At 33.8% G+C, this 16,544-nt stretch overlaps 1 protein-coding gene across 1 annotated transcript in view; it reads left to right on the top strand.

The window, feature by feature from the left end:
* The window catches only part of AP3B1 (adaptor related protein complex 3 subunit beta 1), a 268,218-nt gene that overhangs the window by 168,946 nt on the left and 82,728 nt on the right, over positions 1–16,544 (top strand). Inside the window, exons 19-21 of the mRNA XM_059916615.1 lie at positions 2,503–2,650; positions 5,852–5,999; positions 15,993–16,065. Coding sequence (XP_059772598.1) covers positions 2,503–2,650; positions 5,852–5,999; positions 15,993–16,065 — 369 coding nt within the window. The remainder of the gene's footprint in view (positions 1–2,502; positions 2,651–5,851; positions 6,000–15,992; positions 16,066–16,544) is intronic.

The following is a 16,544-nucleotide window of genomic DNA, read 5'->3' as shown; positions in this document are numbered from 1 at the left end:
TAATTTTATATTTGATAAGCCTTTAGTGGGGCCTTTAAAAGTAACTTTTCTTTTGTATTGGGTTGGCCAAAAAGTTCATTCGGGTTTTTCTGTAAGCTGTTACGGAAAAACCCAAACGAACTTTATGGCCAACCCCCAATAAAATGTAAAGTTTATTTTTAACCTTGAGCAGTCTGTTCTTATCCATTTTTTACTCTTTTACTTCTACATGAAAGCTAAAATTAATAAATCTCTTGTGTATTATAAAGAAACAAAGAGCTAAAAAGATTGAGGGCAACCACATGCAATGAAAAAAATACTAAACAGGAAGGATCTAGAAGTCCTGAGTTTTAGCCAAGCAAATTGAATAAGGCACTTACCTTCTCTATATCTGATAACTGAAGGGGTAGAGTTAGATGCTTTTTAAGTCTCTTCAATACTGAAAGTCTGAGTGATTTGCATAATAAAGTATATATAGGAGTTACATACTCTTATTAACAGTTAACCTAGTAAACTTATCTGATCCAAGACCAAATGACATCTCTTTCTTTTGAAACCTTTATTCCTTGGGAAGCCAGGGCTGCTCACTATTACTTGGTCACTCCGTTACCTGACATTAAGGTAATTCATTCATTTTTTCCTCTGTTTCCCCTGTCAAAATCTTTGTTTTCAGTATCTGATAAGTTAATCTGTGGTGCATTACCTTCTGAAGTAATAACGCTGAAAAATGGGGGAAATTACTTCAATCCAAAGAGTTAATGCTAAAAAATATGGAATTTCAGGAATGATATAGACCATTGAGAAAGATATGTTATGTAGTTGAGTGTTTCATATAGATATTTGTCTCCATCCCATTTATTCACAAGCTCCTGTCTGTTTAGAGTCTAACCTCTTTCAATACATATTTGAAATATTCCATTAACATTATGGCTTTTCATGGGATTATCTGAGTACTTATAATAGGGAGTCATATGGCAGGAGTTCCATTCTGGCTACCAGAGGAAAGAGAGAACTTTTCTCATTAGAAGTTACCAGTTTTTTTCTAGTGAGCATGCCTTCTTGAGGATAAACGAATTTCCTCAAGGATTTTCCTAACTTGAAAATTTAAATAGTGCCTGAAGTGAACTGGACCCAGATTCATGTTGAACTCCCATGTAATAACATGAGAAAGTAACTTAGATGCTATACTTTCTTATTTATTTATTTATTTATTTATTTATTCATTCATCTATAGCATAAATGATTTATCTAAGTTAATATGTACGTGTGCTTAACTTTGATATCACAACAAATTCAAAATATTTTTATTCAGCAGTTTTGTTTTGCCTTTGTAAAGTTTGGGTAAAATAAATTTTGCTCTTTGTAAAAGCTGATGATAAAGAGTGCCTTACCATGTGGCAGGCACTGTTGTGTCCCAATCACCTTTACATGTTTCAAATCATTTAATCTTCACAACAGCTCTTTGAAGTAGCCTTTGCTGAAAGGAAAACTGAGACCCAGAGAGGCTGAATAACTTGCTCAGTCTTACAACTTGGTACACGGCAGGGCCAGGGTTTGAACTCGGACATTCCAGCTTGAGAACTCATGCTTATAACCACTTCAAGCTGTTCCAAAAGAATATAGGCACTCCTAGCTTTTCGCTGTGATACATGAATTAATCCTCATAAAGTAGCTATTATTTACCTATTAGAATACTGTTTTAACTAGAGGTTACATTCCTGCCTGAGGACATTTCATCAGATAGATCATAGGCCGGGACAACAGTTTGTCCTCTTATCTAGGATACAACTCTGCACCTATAATCATTTCAACTAGTAAAAAATTATGCTTCATGTTGAAAATACACATAAATATACTATATGTATCACTTCTGCAAAAAGCCCTAGTATACCATAATTTATTCATAAAACATTTAACTATATAGTGCCTCAGTGTAACTTTATCATTTCTTTGACCTACGGAAGACTCCTATACTAGCTAAAATAAGTGCTTTTTAATTAGTGATGTTGCTTTATCGCCTTTGAATTTAGGAATTTTTGAAGACGATTTGAATGACTCATTTCCCTCTCAAAATTGGTTCCTAAGAAAATTCAACAATCCTTTCCTTTTCTCTAAATAAAATTTCTCATTATAAGTAGAGGAATTAAAATTATTTCTTTATTCTTATATCATCCTCATAATCATTCTTTAAATAAAAAGTTTTTGCCATAGCTAAAATACTTATGGGTTTGAAAAGCAAGATAGGCTCACTTTGGTTTAGTTGGTTGATCTTTTCTTTGCCTTTCCCCACTCACTAGCAGAGTGCCTCCTCTGTGCACTGGAGTCCCGCCATACTTACCCTGCCGCAGGGTTCAGGAGTCTAAGTGCCCCGAGGGCAGAAATAGGAAATGTGGAACACCCGGGGTCCACCAAACTAAAATTCAGCATCTGGTTTCATTTGTGATGAATGTTGACACTTACTTGTGTCCTTATGTATAATTAAATGGCTATAAATCAAGGAGCATCTGGATATCTTTTTTTCAGAGAGTGAATCTGGAAGTGAAAGTGGGGAACAAGACGAGGAAGGAGACAGCAGTGAGGACTCCAGTGAGCGCGAGAGTGAGAGTGGAAGTGAGTCAGAGGCAGAAAACAGAAGAGCAGCCAAGAAGAACTCCAAAACCAAAGGAAAAAGGTGAATTATTTTGTCAGAATTTCCTTCAAAAACATTCTGTGGTCTTTTCCCCCGGTCTAACATTGAGTGAGAAAATAAGTGTGTGTGTGTTTTTTTTTCCCAAACAGATTTTAAATCTTGTAATATTAATTTAAAATACTAATTCATATTATTCTCTTACTTGTAATGCTCAGTTTTCATTTTGAACTTGAAAAAATCTTGGGGTTACATTTTGAAAATTGGTGTAACCTTGGAAGGCTGAGTTAAGTGATCAAGCAGTCGGTATGAAACACTTAATTACCTTTTGAAGCAATTTTGCTGAGGGTGAAAATTAAATCCTTCAACACTTTGCCATTATGTAACTAAGACAATTGATTTTTCTAAATAATGTTATATTAAAAAGATTATGATCCAAATATTAGAGTCAGGGGCTGTGAAGGAAGACGGTCATAAGATATTTAAGTGTTAGCACTTTTTAAGATCTCCCATTATCAACAACATTATCATGTATTAAAGTGTCATTAAAATTTTGAGTAATTGGGGCTGATACCTTGGATTGTCTGAGTCTGTTTTCCCCACTGCTGTCAGTGAGTGGCCTCTGCAGACACGATGGCCCTTTCCCTGGGAGCCTGCTGCCCGCGCACTTGATGAGCTTGCAGCCTAGCTCAGTCTTGGCTGACAGCACTGATTGGGGCGCAGTACGCTCTCTGCTCCTTTTATTACAGACAGTAATTAAAGCAGCTCGCCCTGCCACTTCCATAACAAACACAGCAGAATGCTCTAATTATGACTTTATTAATTTAAGTCAGGATTTAATGATTTTAAAAGTGATTTATATTGTTTTTCCTGTTCAGAACAAATGAAATCTGTAGGTTAAATTAATACAGGCTTTTCATCATTGCAAAGTTAAAAAGCTAGTTACCAGTAAATTCTTTTCATTAGATTAACATCTGAAACTCTAAGCAGTAAGGTAAACAATAATTACCCATCAAAATTGAGTGATGCAAAGCAAAATAACACTTTTACCTTCAAAATCTTATCTTAAAGGCTAGAAGTTAAATATATTCAGAATCATTCACTTGTTGCAGCAAGCGAGTTACTTGGTTTGTAGTAGCCTTTTCTTAGAAGTTCTTTGCTTCTAATTTAATATCAGAATATCTATAATACATAGTTTATAAAAAGTGTCATTTCTTAGAAAGGGAAGTTATGTTCAGTGCACTGTCCTTTCCAATAGCAAAAATAAATATACTAGAAATTTATAATCATAAATTGTATTAGTTTCATGCTTTTTTTCTTCAGAAATGGACTTTTTTTTTAACCCATGTTTGAATTTTTAAAAATTGTTTATTATACAAAAGGAAATCTCAGATACATTCTAAACCTTATATTTTTAAGTATATGTTTTAACCATTAAATGGGGGATAATAAATTGCCATTCTTTGCTAGGGGAAGAAAAAACAACAACATACTTTTTAGTCATCAAATATAATTACATGTGCTCTGAGATGTTACCATGACTCCATTTTTAATAAATAGCAATCATATTTCCTCCACAAAATTCAATTCAGGGAAATATCGATTCTTCCCTTGCCTCACCACTCTCCCTCCCTGTGTGTTTTTCTGCTTGTCTCTTAGAATTTTTTTTAAAAACTTTGCCAGTATAACTATATGATAATTTTTTAAAGCTAAGGGGCTTTAAGTATCTTCAAAACCACCCTTTAGTAATCATAACTATTTATGACTAACTTTGAGTTTTATACTCCAAAGTATTTTCATTTGAAGGGAAAGAGTATTGGGTAGTGGAGAAAATATGGTCTTTATAGCAAGACAGACTTGAGTTTAAATTCCAATTCCACCCCTCCTGGCTGTGTGTCCCTGAGCAAGTTACTTAACTTTCCTGAATATTATAGGATAATAATGTGCCCAGTAAGAATATGTTAGAACATCTGAATTAGATAGTTGCTTATGAAGTGCCTAATAGTCTTTGGCACAAGATAGATTTTTTTTTTTTTTAACGAAGTGGATTTTTAGAACAATACACACACACACACACACACACACACACACACACACACACGGTAAAGAGAACTAGACCTTCAAATTTGAGCAAATAAAAAAGACCACAAGGCATCTCTTTTCCCCTGAGAGAAGACCTTTTGGCTATCTTACATGTTATCTCTTCTTGGAGACCTACTTCCCTTGCCTTCTGCCTGCCTTATTTCTCTTTTTCAACTCATGTGTCTCTTCCTCTAGAAGCGTTCCCACTCTCGGTCAAGTTTGTTTAGATGCTCCTCCAGGTGTTCTCATGACACAATATACTTTATTACTTATTATTTTCCATGCTTTATTGTCACTGCCAGCTTACTTCTCTGTATCCTCCAATGGACGGTAGACTCTATACGGGAGTACATGGAGATCATCTGTATCTTACTAACCTCTGTTATCCTTAGCACCTAACATAGTGCCAACAATATGGTGGGCAGTCAGTAAATATTTGTTAAGTAAGGGAGCGAGTGAACAAATGAATGAATAGCATCAGCACTTAGGTTTGATCGTTTGGTATTTTAAAACTTTATATCTGATAATCTTACATTTTTAGTAAGACTTAGTACATTAGAAGAATTCTGTTCTGAACCGGTTAACATTTTCTCATATAATATGTTTAAGGGTCACATTAGGGGACATATGTTAATAATTTTCTTGGACAGAAAAATCTATAAAATGCAAGTCTATTTTAGCAAAAGTTGATGTGTAAATATTTAAATTTGTTAATGAACACTTAGTATTTTGAAACAGCATTTTAAAATCAGCCTATCTTTGAAGTTGTTAATGTTAGCACCTAATGTGTATTTCTGGTAAATCAAACATTTAATTATTAATTATTTTCTACTTATTATATCATTCAGTGTTATTTTATAACCTTTTGCATTTGAACTGTGTGTGATGTGGTATAATTAGTTTTGAATGGGTTCTGATTTATTTGGTTATAGGTAATACTACCTTCATCATTATTTCATGTAACATGTTCTGGAGTTTTAAAACCATTTTTACTGTCTTTTTGTACACTAAAAAGAAATGGTTCTCAGTGAAATACACTTCTCTATAAAGATTTTGATTCACAGCCAAAATGGACGAATGGTAACACTTGTCATTTGTTTTTTCAAACTACTTAAACTTGTTTATATAAGTATCTAATATTTCAAAATTTATTATTCTGATTAGTGATTCTGAAGATGTGGATAAGGAAAATGAAAACTCTAAAACTTCAGATTCTTCCAATGCTGAATCTAGTTCAATAGAAGACAGTTCTTCAGATTCTGAATCAGAATCAGAATCTGAAAGTGAATCTGAATCCAGAAAAGTTACTCAGGTAAGAGATTACCAATTTTTGTAACTGAAAATAAATAGTCTTATAGTCTTTTCCCAATTGCGAATAAATATTTCTGAAAATTTGTGTTTTGTTGAGAATCAAGAAACCAGGCAATGCGCATCTGGAGCTTGTGCTCCGCAACAAGAGAGGCCGCGATAGTGAGAGGCCGGCGCACTGCGATGAAGAGTGGTCCCCACTTGCCATAACTAGAGAAAGCCCTCGCACAGAAACGAAGACCCAACACAGCCATAAATAAATAAATAAATGGATTAAAAAAGGAAAAAAAAAAAAAAAAGAAACCAGGCAAGGAATTTAATATGTCACTGACAACTAAAACAAACACCATCTTTACTCATCCACACCTGTGATTTTATTTTGTTTTTTTCTGGATTATCACTTCCCTTATAATTCAGCTCTGCAGAGAAGTTAAAAACTTTTTTTAACCTCACCCTTTCCAGCAAAAATTAGAGACCTCAGTGTTATGAGTATGACATTTTTGTTCTTGGCTGTGATGTGACAAGGGAGGCTTTTGCCAAAGGGGAAGTAAAGGGAAGTCACAGAGATAGTATTGAGCAAAGAAATATAAATGTACATGCATCATAAGAAATTGAGACTAATATGCTTTTTAAAAAAATATTAGGCATTTGGATAATAGAATATGTTTAAAGGTTTAATTAAAGAGTATGCATTCTTTAATAGTTAATAAAAATGCAATAGCCATATATTTAAAACAAATGCAAGAGCCACTTATAACAGAATGATTACGCTTTTTGGTATAATATTTGTAACACCAAAAGTTGTCTGCTTAGCAGCAAAAAAATAAAACCATGAATTGGAAAAGTGTAGTTTTTAATACACAATTCAGACCTAATACATATCTTTCTGATCTTTAATTATTATTCCCTGCCTATAAATGGATCATGGGGTTGCTAGGTTTCAAATGCAGTGGTTTTTATAAATAAATGTATTATTCCATATGTTGAAAATATGGTCACACCTTGCCCTTTACTGAATTCAGTTTCTTTTTAACCTACTATATTTTTCATTTATTTGTTTTGGTAACATGAATTTCTTTAATGTCATTTGAGTAGCCAAGTATGAAAATAAATTCATCAAAGTAATAATTGCCCTCCTTCATCCAGAGATTTATTGTTAAAGAATAAGCGTATTTAAAAAAAAAAAAAAAAAAAGAACAAGCATGCTTAAAAATTGGTTAGTATCTGTCTTACCTTATTTCAAATATTCTTGAATATTGTAAAACCTATTTGAAACTTGAATTTATATTTAAAACATATCTATGTATAGTATATAATCTAGGATTTTTATTTTTCAAAAATTCACATAAAATCTTAGAGATTTTTAGGTTTATTAATCTGGCCTCTTATAAAAACTTAACCACACAGTGAGTTTGATATCCTCTCATTTTCTACTTAAATTACAAAAAGCTTAAGATGTTATTTAAAATAAAGGAGCTTTAGGGCTTCCCTGGTGGCGCGGTGGTTAAGAATCCGCCTTCCAGTGCAGGGCGCACGGGTTCGAGCCCTGGTCTGGGAAGATCCCACATGCCGCAGAGCAACTAAGCCCGTGCACCACACTACTGAGCCTGTGCTCTAGAGCCTGAGAGCCACAACTACTGAGCCACGTGCCACAACTACTGAAGCCCACGCACCTAGAGCCCATGGTCTGCAACAAGAGAAGCCACCGCAATGAGAAGCCCGCGCACCGCAAGGAAGAGTAGCACCTGCTCGCCACAACTAGAGAAAGCCCGCGTGCGGCAACGAGGACCCAAGGCAGCCAAAAATTAATTAATTAATTAATTAAAATTTTTAAAAACCACTTATTAAAAAATTAATTAAATAAATAAATAAAATAGAGGAGCTTTAGAAATTGAAAGTACAACCCAGAATAAGAAATCTGTGTTTTTTAAAATGACCAAACAAGAAATTAAATGATGGGAAGTGGGTGGAATTAAAGTGAGTTGTTCTTATGAAGTTTTGTAGAAGTTGAAAAATTGTAGACTTTAGTGCCTATATAGCGTTGGGCTTTAGGGGACCCCATTAGAATGCCACAGAGGTACCCCAGCTCAGAGATTCAATTTATTTCTTCTTTGGTGCGTTCAATGATCAGATTAAATCTCTTAATAGTTGAAAATATTTTACTGTAGAACAGCAGTATAAAATTTCAAAGTAATGCAGTGAGCCAAGACTCTTGAGAAATTCAGGTTTTACTCACATTGTTGATAGTTTTATGTCTATGTGTTTTGCTTATATAGTTCATTTTCTCTATATTATAATGCCTTTCCTGTCAGTAACAGGCAGATAAGCTTGTTTGTTTTAATTTATATTCTCCACCTTGGAGCCACCATAACTATTTTTTTCTTTCTATTTCTTTCTGAGTGATTTGAAGTGTACCATGCAATTACAAGTGTACCAGTTTTCTAATAATGGGCAACTCTGTAATTGTAGGAAAGTCCTCCTTGCACCAAGTGTTGTGGCTTCTGCTCTAAATTATGAGTAATGAAGGCAGATGGTGGGTGCTTTACCTTAATTTAGCATGACAGTATGTTAGAGCTGAAAACTCATCTGCCTTAAATCTGCAGCCCAACTAAATCTATACTTTTACTCTCTCTCTTCCTTTTCTTTCACTTGGACAATGTATTTTGGGGATATCGAGCATGAAAATGGGACTTTGAGGGTATCATGAATATATGGCTTTAAAAACAGTTCATTTTATGGTGGTCCTATGAGATAGGTATAATGTTCTCCTTGTTGGAAGATAATATCTTTATGCTTCAGTTTCCTCATCTATAAAGTAGAAATGCTAATACCTACTCTGCTTTTTTCAAGTGCTATTACAAAAAATCAAATGTGAAAGATCAATGTAAAGCCCTGTATGAATATAAAACAGCAGTGTTAACATCTTTTAACTTGAACGTTAATTCCCTGAGAGACCAACAGTATTAGAGTTACAGAACACCAGTGCTAAAAAGAACCGAAAATCTTTTGTAACTCTTATGTCTCCTGCATTTTCCAATTCTTTTTATACCATTCAAGTTAGGAATTAACGTTCAGGTGTGACCCCTTACCTGCAGCCTGTGACCCCATCTACTTTTTGCAGAAGACTGAGCTGATATTCACTGTAAGCATATCCTACCTCTGTGCTCTCTGACACACAATCTCGATTTACCCTCCTCCTTTTTCTTTGAATGGAGCTTTGAGTAAGCTATCCCTATCCACATAGCCAAGAATAAGTCGTATTTCCTTTTGGCCTTGTTTTGCGGATAATCGTCTGCGTCCATTGTGCCTTCAATCTCTTTTTTCATTAATTTCTCCTCCACCAACCAAAGCACTCAAGGCTTTCCTAGCACCTAAAGAGAGGAGAAGGGAGTGGAAGAGAAAGACAGAGAGAATGTGTGAAAGTGAGAGTTCAGAAGAATAATCTAGATATTCTCCAGCCACTACTTTTTAACCCAATTATTTCTTAGTCCCTTTTAAATTGGTGTCTACTCCTATCACTTCCTACAGATATTGTTCTCTGAAAAAGTCAGCCATGATCTTTCTCCAAACCCAGTGACCTTCTCTTAGTTTATCCTTCTCTGTCTTTTTATATGATTATTCCCATACTACTTGAAATTCTCTACATCCTTTTTCTTCTGACTTTTCTGACCCTTTAATCTTTTGGTTGCCTCACTTTTTACCTCCTTCTGACACCCAAGTGTGAACATTGCCCCGAAGTTAGTGCTTATTAGTACACATTTTTTTCAAAAATATTAATTGACATGAATTAATTTAGTCCTTTTTTTCTCTACAATTTACTGTTGTAAGACTCATTAACTCTTTTTTTTTAATTAATTAATTTATTTTTGGCTACATTTGGTCTTCATTGCCGTGCGCGGGCTTTCTCTAGTTGCGGTGAGCGGGGGCTACTCTTCGTTGCAGTGCGCGGGCTTCTCATTGCGGTGGTTTCTCTTGTTGCGGACCACAGGCTCTAGGTGTGTGGGCTTCAGCAGTTGTGGCTCACGGGCTCTAGAGCACAGGCTCAGTAGTTGTGGCGCATGTGCTTAGTTGCTCCGTGGCATGTGGGATCTTCCTGGACCAGGGCTCGAACCCGTGTCCCCTGCATTGGCAGGTGGATTCTTAACCACTGTGCCACCAGGGAAGTCCCTCACTAACTCTTGTAGCCTCAGCTAAAACATTTATCTGAATTACTTCCATGGTAACATCTCTAGCTAAATCCCTACAACTGTAACTTTTCTTCCCAAATTCAAACCAAATTCTTAGACCTCTTAGGAAATGCTGGTTTCCCAAACCTAATATAGCCCAAAGACATGATCTGTCATTTGGTACCAGCATGCTTTCTGTTCTCCCAGATTTGTAAACCCATAATTGTCCTTGACCCCTCCCTCATCCTACATGTGTACACGGTTGCCAAGTCTTAGAGAGCCTGTGTATTATTTTTGATACCTGTTTCTTCTCCTACCACCACCATTGTAGATCACCTCTTCATTACCTTGCCCATAGACCATTGCCTTTTGTCATCCTCAGACACTCCCCCAACCCCAGTCCTTCTCTACAGCTGCAGATTAATTAATTAATTAATTAATTAATCTACAGATTAATGTCAAAGTTACCTATAATGATGCCTCATTGTTATTTGAGTTCAGTAAACTCCTCAGGCTAGCATGTCCAAACCCACCTTTCCAGTCTTAACCTTCTTTGTGTTCCAATCCCAGTGGACTATTTGTGGTTCTTATGCTGTATGCTTTTCTGTTTCTGTGTCTTTGTTCTTCCTTTTACATCATTTCTCTTATTACAGAAAATATAAGCTGAGGAGAAAGTGGCCTTATATCAAGGGTAGTCCCTCCACTTCTAGTTGAGAATGACTGCATGGAGTGAAGGATATTACTGACTAGAGGGTATTACTCATGTGAATGGTGTAGGGACAGTCAAGAGGGTGAGAACCACTGTTGAATTGTTTATGTTCCGAAAGTGTCTGTCATTCAGCACCATACCCTAGCATATCCATAAGACACGAAACTGCCGTCATACATTCTGGTGTCATGTTTGTTTGTTTCTGTTATTGATTGGGAGATGTCCTCGTTTGAAGTCAGATATTGTCAGTAATGACCAAAGAAAATTATCTTTCTCTTCAGTTAAAGTTATTTTGATGGGCAAGCATATTTTTCTTTGTAGATGTTCTTTTCTGAACCAAATTTAATAAATATTTTAATGTGAGTCTAATCCTTTTTATGGACTAATTATTTTGCCCTAAATGATACCTGTAACAAAATTAGTTTTAAAAGGTCCGTGTTTTCAGTACTTCACATACTTCACACGGTGTTTAGGAAACTTTTTTTTTTTTTTTTTTTTTACATAGAAGAGTGGAGAAAAGAATTAGTAATACAGGCTACATTAAATCAGGAAGAGATTTATATCACTTTATCCTGTGTTTTACTGATACAATTAAGTTATATCCTGCTTGTAGTTAAAATTATGTGTTGAACAGATGGTAAAATTTTTATTTAAAATATTTTTTTTAAGTTGCCAGGGTTTTTTTTTCTTTATTGAACCTAGGCTTCAGTGTTTTTATTACCAGCCAGTAAGTTAGAGTGCTCCCACTGACTATAGTTATTTCCACCATCACCTTGTTAGTCCCACTCTTCACACCTTAACTGTGATAGAGTAGTTCTGATTATATCTTCAGTGTCTATGCACCAACTGCTGAAGATTTAGATAAGCCGTGATTAAAAAAATAAAAATTTTAAGTCATAATTGTAATTTATTGTGAATAATTTTATGTATTTTCCTTATAAATATTAACAGCATTTTAATTACATAAACTGTGTATAAAGCATGATAATCTATCAATGGAAAAATAAATATATTTAATATACTTGCACCTAATAGCATTAAGAGCATTTCCATATTTGAATCAAAGATTAATATGTGTACTAGCTTTGGGAAAAATAGTACTGTCTATATATACCTAGCAGTGTTTGAGATGCTCTTGTCAGTGGTTTTTATCACACATTATAGGGATCTCACAAAACTTTGCTAGTCCCTTTTTAAGATGTGCAAAGAAGCTAATTAAATCTTTTACGTGCTCCACGGAGTGGTCACAGGTCTTGTGACTAGTGTACAGATGTCAGTAAATATTAAGATACGCCTCAATAAAAGATCTACCATGTGAAAAATTCTTGGGTATAAAGTAAATATGGGATGTGGTTTGGATAGATTGTGGATAAGAGTGAAAGGAACTATTTTCTAATCTGATTAGTTTTCTGCCCTACTTGAGAAGTAGGGAACAAGTTTTACTTGTGTTTTTCCAAGTATTTATGATTGTTGCAATTACATAACTTCTGTGAAGATTGTAGAATATTGGTTTTTACTCTGACAATTCAAAGGCTTGCCTCTTTCAATTTATGTCTTTTCCAATTTAGTTCATATTTTAATTTCTTCAGAACAGAAATATCATTTCACTTCAATTGAGATCTTTAAAGCAAAGTGAATGCCATTAAGCAAGCTTTCTTATTGAAGTAGGTATAATCTAATAGGGAAGATTTGTTTAACAGTTTAGACTTCTTTTTAACTTATATAGAAGTCTCAATTTGCTGGCAGTGTACTTTTATTTTAAAGCACAGTGTAAGTGTGAGCCTCAGATTTGTAAAATCAGATGTGTTAGATGACTTGAAGGCAAGAGAGTCATTAAATTGTCTTTGGTTGTTAATTCTAACTGAAAATATTTCATGCAAATACCTTGCCCTGTGAGGCTAGAAATAAGCCTTGAATTTTTGTTGGTTTCAAAGCATAGTGTGGGTTTGACAATCTATACGTACCATTTATCCTGTTTTATAGTTTTAAATTTCAAACCGCTGTATAATGGTTTCCTCTTAGGAAGCATTTTTGCTGCTTTTTGTGTCAGATCTTTTCTGCTTGCTTTTTTTTTTTTTTTTCCAATCAGCATGAAGATGAACATGCGTAATAGATTTTTTAAAATCTTTACAAGGTATATTATTACATTTTTTGTTTGTATTATTTGGAGCTTAATAAGTATTTCCAGGATCTTTTATTTATGATTTAAAATGAAATATGTTAAATAGAAATCAGTTTCTTAACCCTGTGACTTTGTATTTCATTTTGGAAATGTTGATGTGTTGAGGTGTATAATCGAATACCATGGAAACAAATGGAGATTTGAGGATGATGAATTGATAACTAGGTATTTTTGTAGTGAGATTTTAAGATCAGTTACTGTTGTCCTTATAAAAGTCTAATACAGTCACTCAGCTGTTAAAAACCTAATCCTCTATTTAAAAAAATATACAGAAACAAATTGTCTATCTTTCTGCCTGATCTCTTCTCAAGTACTAATACAATGGAAACAGTGGGTGATCTGTCAGTGTGTTTGGTTTGTCAATGATGGTTTTGTATAAATATTGGGAGGGTAAGAAATAAAATTCACACAGTAAAATATGATTTCATCTGCCTTTTCTCTGCAGCTCCATGGCTCATGCTGCGGTGTGAAATTCTCATTTTACACACTTTGCAGGCGGAGCACATGAATTATGCATTGAGCAAGAAAAATCTCCTGCCTCAAGTCCTATATGCATTTACCCAGGTTCTGTCTCTATTACCAAGATGAATTGCAAATGGAGAAATGTTTGATGGAATAGGGCTCTTAACTTCTTTGTTTAGAATTCAGATTTTTATTTTTATAGGTAGATCCTTTAAGTATGAACATGTTTTGAACTTACTGTGGATTTTTTTAAATGAAAAATGAAATATAAGAGAGGAATGCCAAACACATCACGAGGCTTTTTATAGCCCTGATTTGGAATGCAAGGCTTTTTCAATTCGGTAGAAATGACCATTATCTATTGCTAATGTTGTATTTCAGTCGCTGGTTATTTGCTTTACTCAGAAAGTCAATGAAATTCTGTCCTTTTGAGAGCCTTTTTTCTTTTTGTTTTAGACTTCTAATAAGAGATTATGCCAATTTCACATGCAGCTCTGTTCTGTGTTGTATGTGACCTGATGTGTGTTTAATAGATATTGTTACATACTCCTGGCTGTGAAGTAGAAAATAAGGTATATAGACTTGCCTCCAGCTTTAAATTTGTCTTGATTTGATAGGTTTCTTATTTTTCAGGTGGGGTGGTTACATTTCCATAAAGACAGTCATGCACCATTGTAGCTTATAGGAAGCTACACCCATTGTGCTCAGCACAGCATTTTGATAAGTCACATGATGATAAGCTTTTTCTTATATGTTCTTTCTTCACAGGAATGTTATTCTTGTTGAGATGGCATATTCATTCTGAACCTGTTTCTGTTACTTGCAACTTTTACATTTCAGCTTCAAAACTAACATTTTTTTTTTCCAATCCTAGAAATTGTTATTTATTTCAGGTATGGAGAGAGGGGCAAACATTATTTGTTTTGTTTTTAAATAACAAATGAAGATTAAAACCCACCTAGATGCTTTGGAGTTTTCAGTGGCAGAAATAATATTTTGAAGAAGAAAATCAATGCTGTTGTTTTTAGTAATGTGTATTATTGTATGATCCTTGAAAATAATTTTTCTTTATATTGGCATAAGGGAAAAAAGAAGCAGGACTTAAAATCATTCTAAAATGTTACCTGACGTATTATTTGATGTATTGCTTTTGTTCATGTATATGCACTGTTGTAAGAGCTCTAAACCGTGTAGACTTTAAATGATGGTAAAGTACATTTTGCTTTAGCGATACCTTTCTGTAGTTAGAGGAATACTTCAAAAATATTTGTAATAATTTACATTAACAATAAGATATAAACTCCTTTGGTAGATTACAAGTTATCTGAAGGCAGTGACTAGACTGTCTTGGCTGTGTTACTTCCATTGCTTAGCACAGAATCTGTTAAAAATTCTATACACATGTATTGAATGAATGAATGATTGAATAAGTGAACAAAAATGTTTTGGCAAAAAAGTTTGGGCCTTCAATTTGAGAGGTTTAATGTAAAAAAAAGTACACATTATAAAGGTAAGTAACGGTGACCCAGATACATCTATTTAATACCTTAATCCTTGTTGGTCTTTAATTGTTTATAATGCTACTCAGTACTGTGCCTTATTTTTTCTTTTTTCTTTTCTTTTTTTTTTTTTAAGGTTACGCATCTTTTCTGAATCTCTAACCGAACTGTGAATACCTCAGGCTTAGGGATCTAGTCCATGGGTATCCACATTTCAAAAATATAGTAGACTGAATAAGCAAATTTGTGGTGGAGGAAGCCCTAATTATGTGCAGAAATGGTTGAATTCTTAGTCTCCCCAAAGGAAAACAGAAAAGAAAGTAAATGAATTCTTTTCAACCCTAAAGAGCAAGAGCCTGAAAATATCATTTATAGATTTTAACGAATACCTTTGGCAAAAGAAGTCTGATGCAACCCAGTGTTGAAATATAAAGTACCTAGTACAATGCCTGTCACAAACTACATCTCAGAAAGGCTAATCTATCACAAGCCCATTGACAATTTCAGAGCTAAGCATGTATTGTTCAGGCATTTCTTTTTCTTAAATCAACTTGTTTAAAAATTATTTTCGAGAATGTTTGTACATTTTCTACCAAAGAGCCACATTAGATTTTTTTTAATTAATTTATTTATTTATGGCTGTGTTGGGTCTTCCACATTAGATTTTTATGTTAGCAAAAAGTTGTCAGATTATAAAATTTACTTTTAAATTTTCTTCTGAAGGTCTTTTATAATCTCTAAATAAAAAATATTTTAAAATAACAGTTTGCATGGTGGAGAAGAAATACCACGTGCCAACTAAAATAAAAATTTTGATTCAAAAAAAAAATTTCACATAACCATATAGAAGCTTATTTTGATTTTTTTTTTTCTTGGAAGACTAAGCAAAGGAAAAACTGTTTGTTTTGAAATGTTAAAAACTACTTCATAGATTTTTTAACTAGAACATGCAATAAATGAAATATTTATTATTTTGTAGGAGAAAGAAAACAAAACAAAGCAAGATAGAAATCCTCTTACCAAAGATGTTTCACTTCTAGATCTAGATGATTGTAAGTATTGAAATTTAAATTTTTTCTTCTGTGCTTACTAATAGTATTTTTCATTTTTATAATCTCTTTCATTTACATGTCTCAAAATAATCAACAACTGTTATGAAAGACTTATAGATGTGATTAGGCAAGAAAATTTTAAAAGTTATTTCTATTAGTATTTTTTTCCATCATTCAGTATATCAGTTTTATATCACCTGAATAAATATAATTGGTCAAATAAAAGTGCACCAAATTCATTTTAAGATTTTTTGCTTTAGTAATTTATACTTGCTTTAGCAAGTAATTATCTGTATCTCACAACTTCTACATTTTTAAATGTTGATTATGGAGATCAAGACGTCTAACTTAAGGAGGTAGAGAATTAGGAACGTAATTGGAAATGTAAAGGACACCACCGTCTTCTACTTGCCACACTTAGGGTGGGAACAGAAACGAGTACAAACCTTTTGGAATACAGTGTAATTTATACGTATCAA

Source organism: Balaenoptera ricei, chromosome 3 (genome assembly GCF_028023285.1).
Source record: "Balaenoptera ricei isolate mBalRic1 chromosome 3, mBalRic1.hap2, whole genome shotgun sequence".
Taxonomy (NCBI): Eukaryota; Metazoa; Chordata; class Mammalia; order Artiodactyla; family Balaenopteridae; genus Balaenoptera; species Balaenoptera ricei.
The sequence above is the reverse complement of the archived record's forward strand: the minus strand, read 5'-3'. Positions and strand labels throughout refer to the sequence as shown.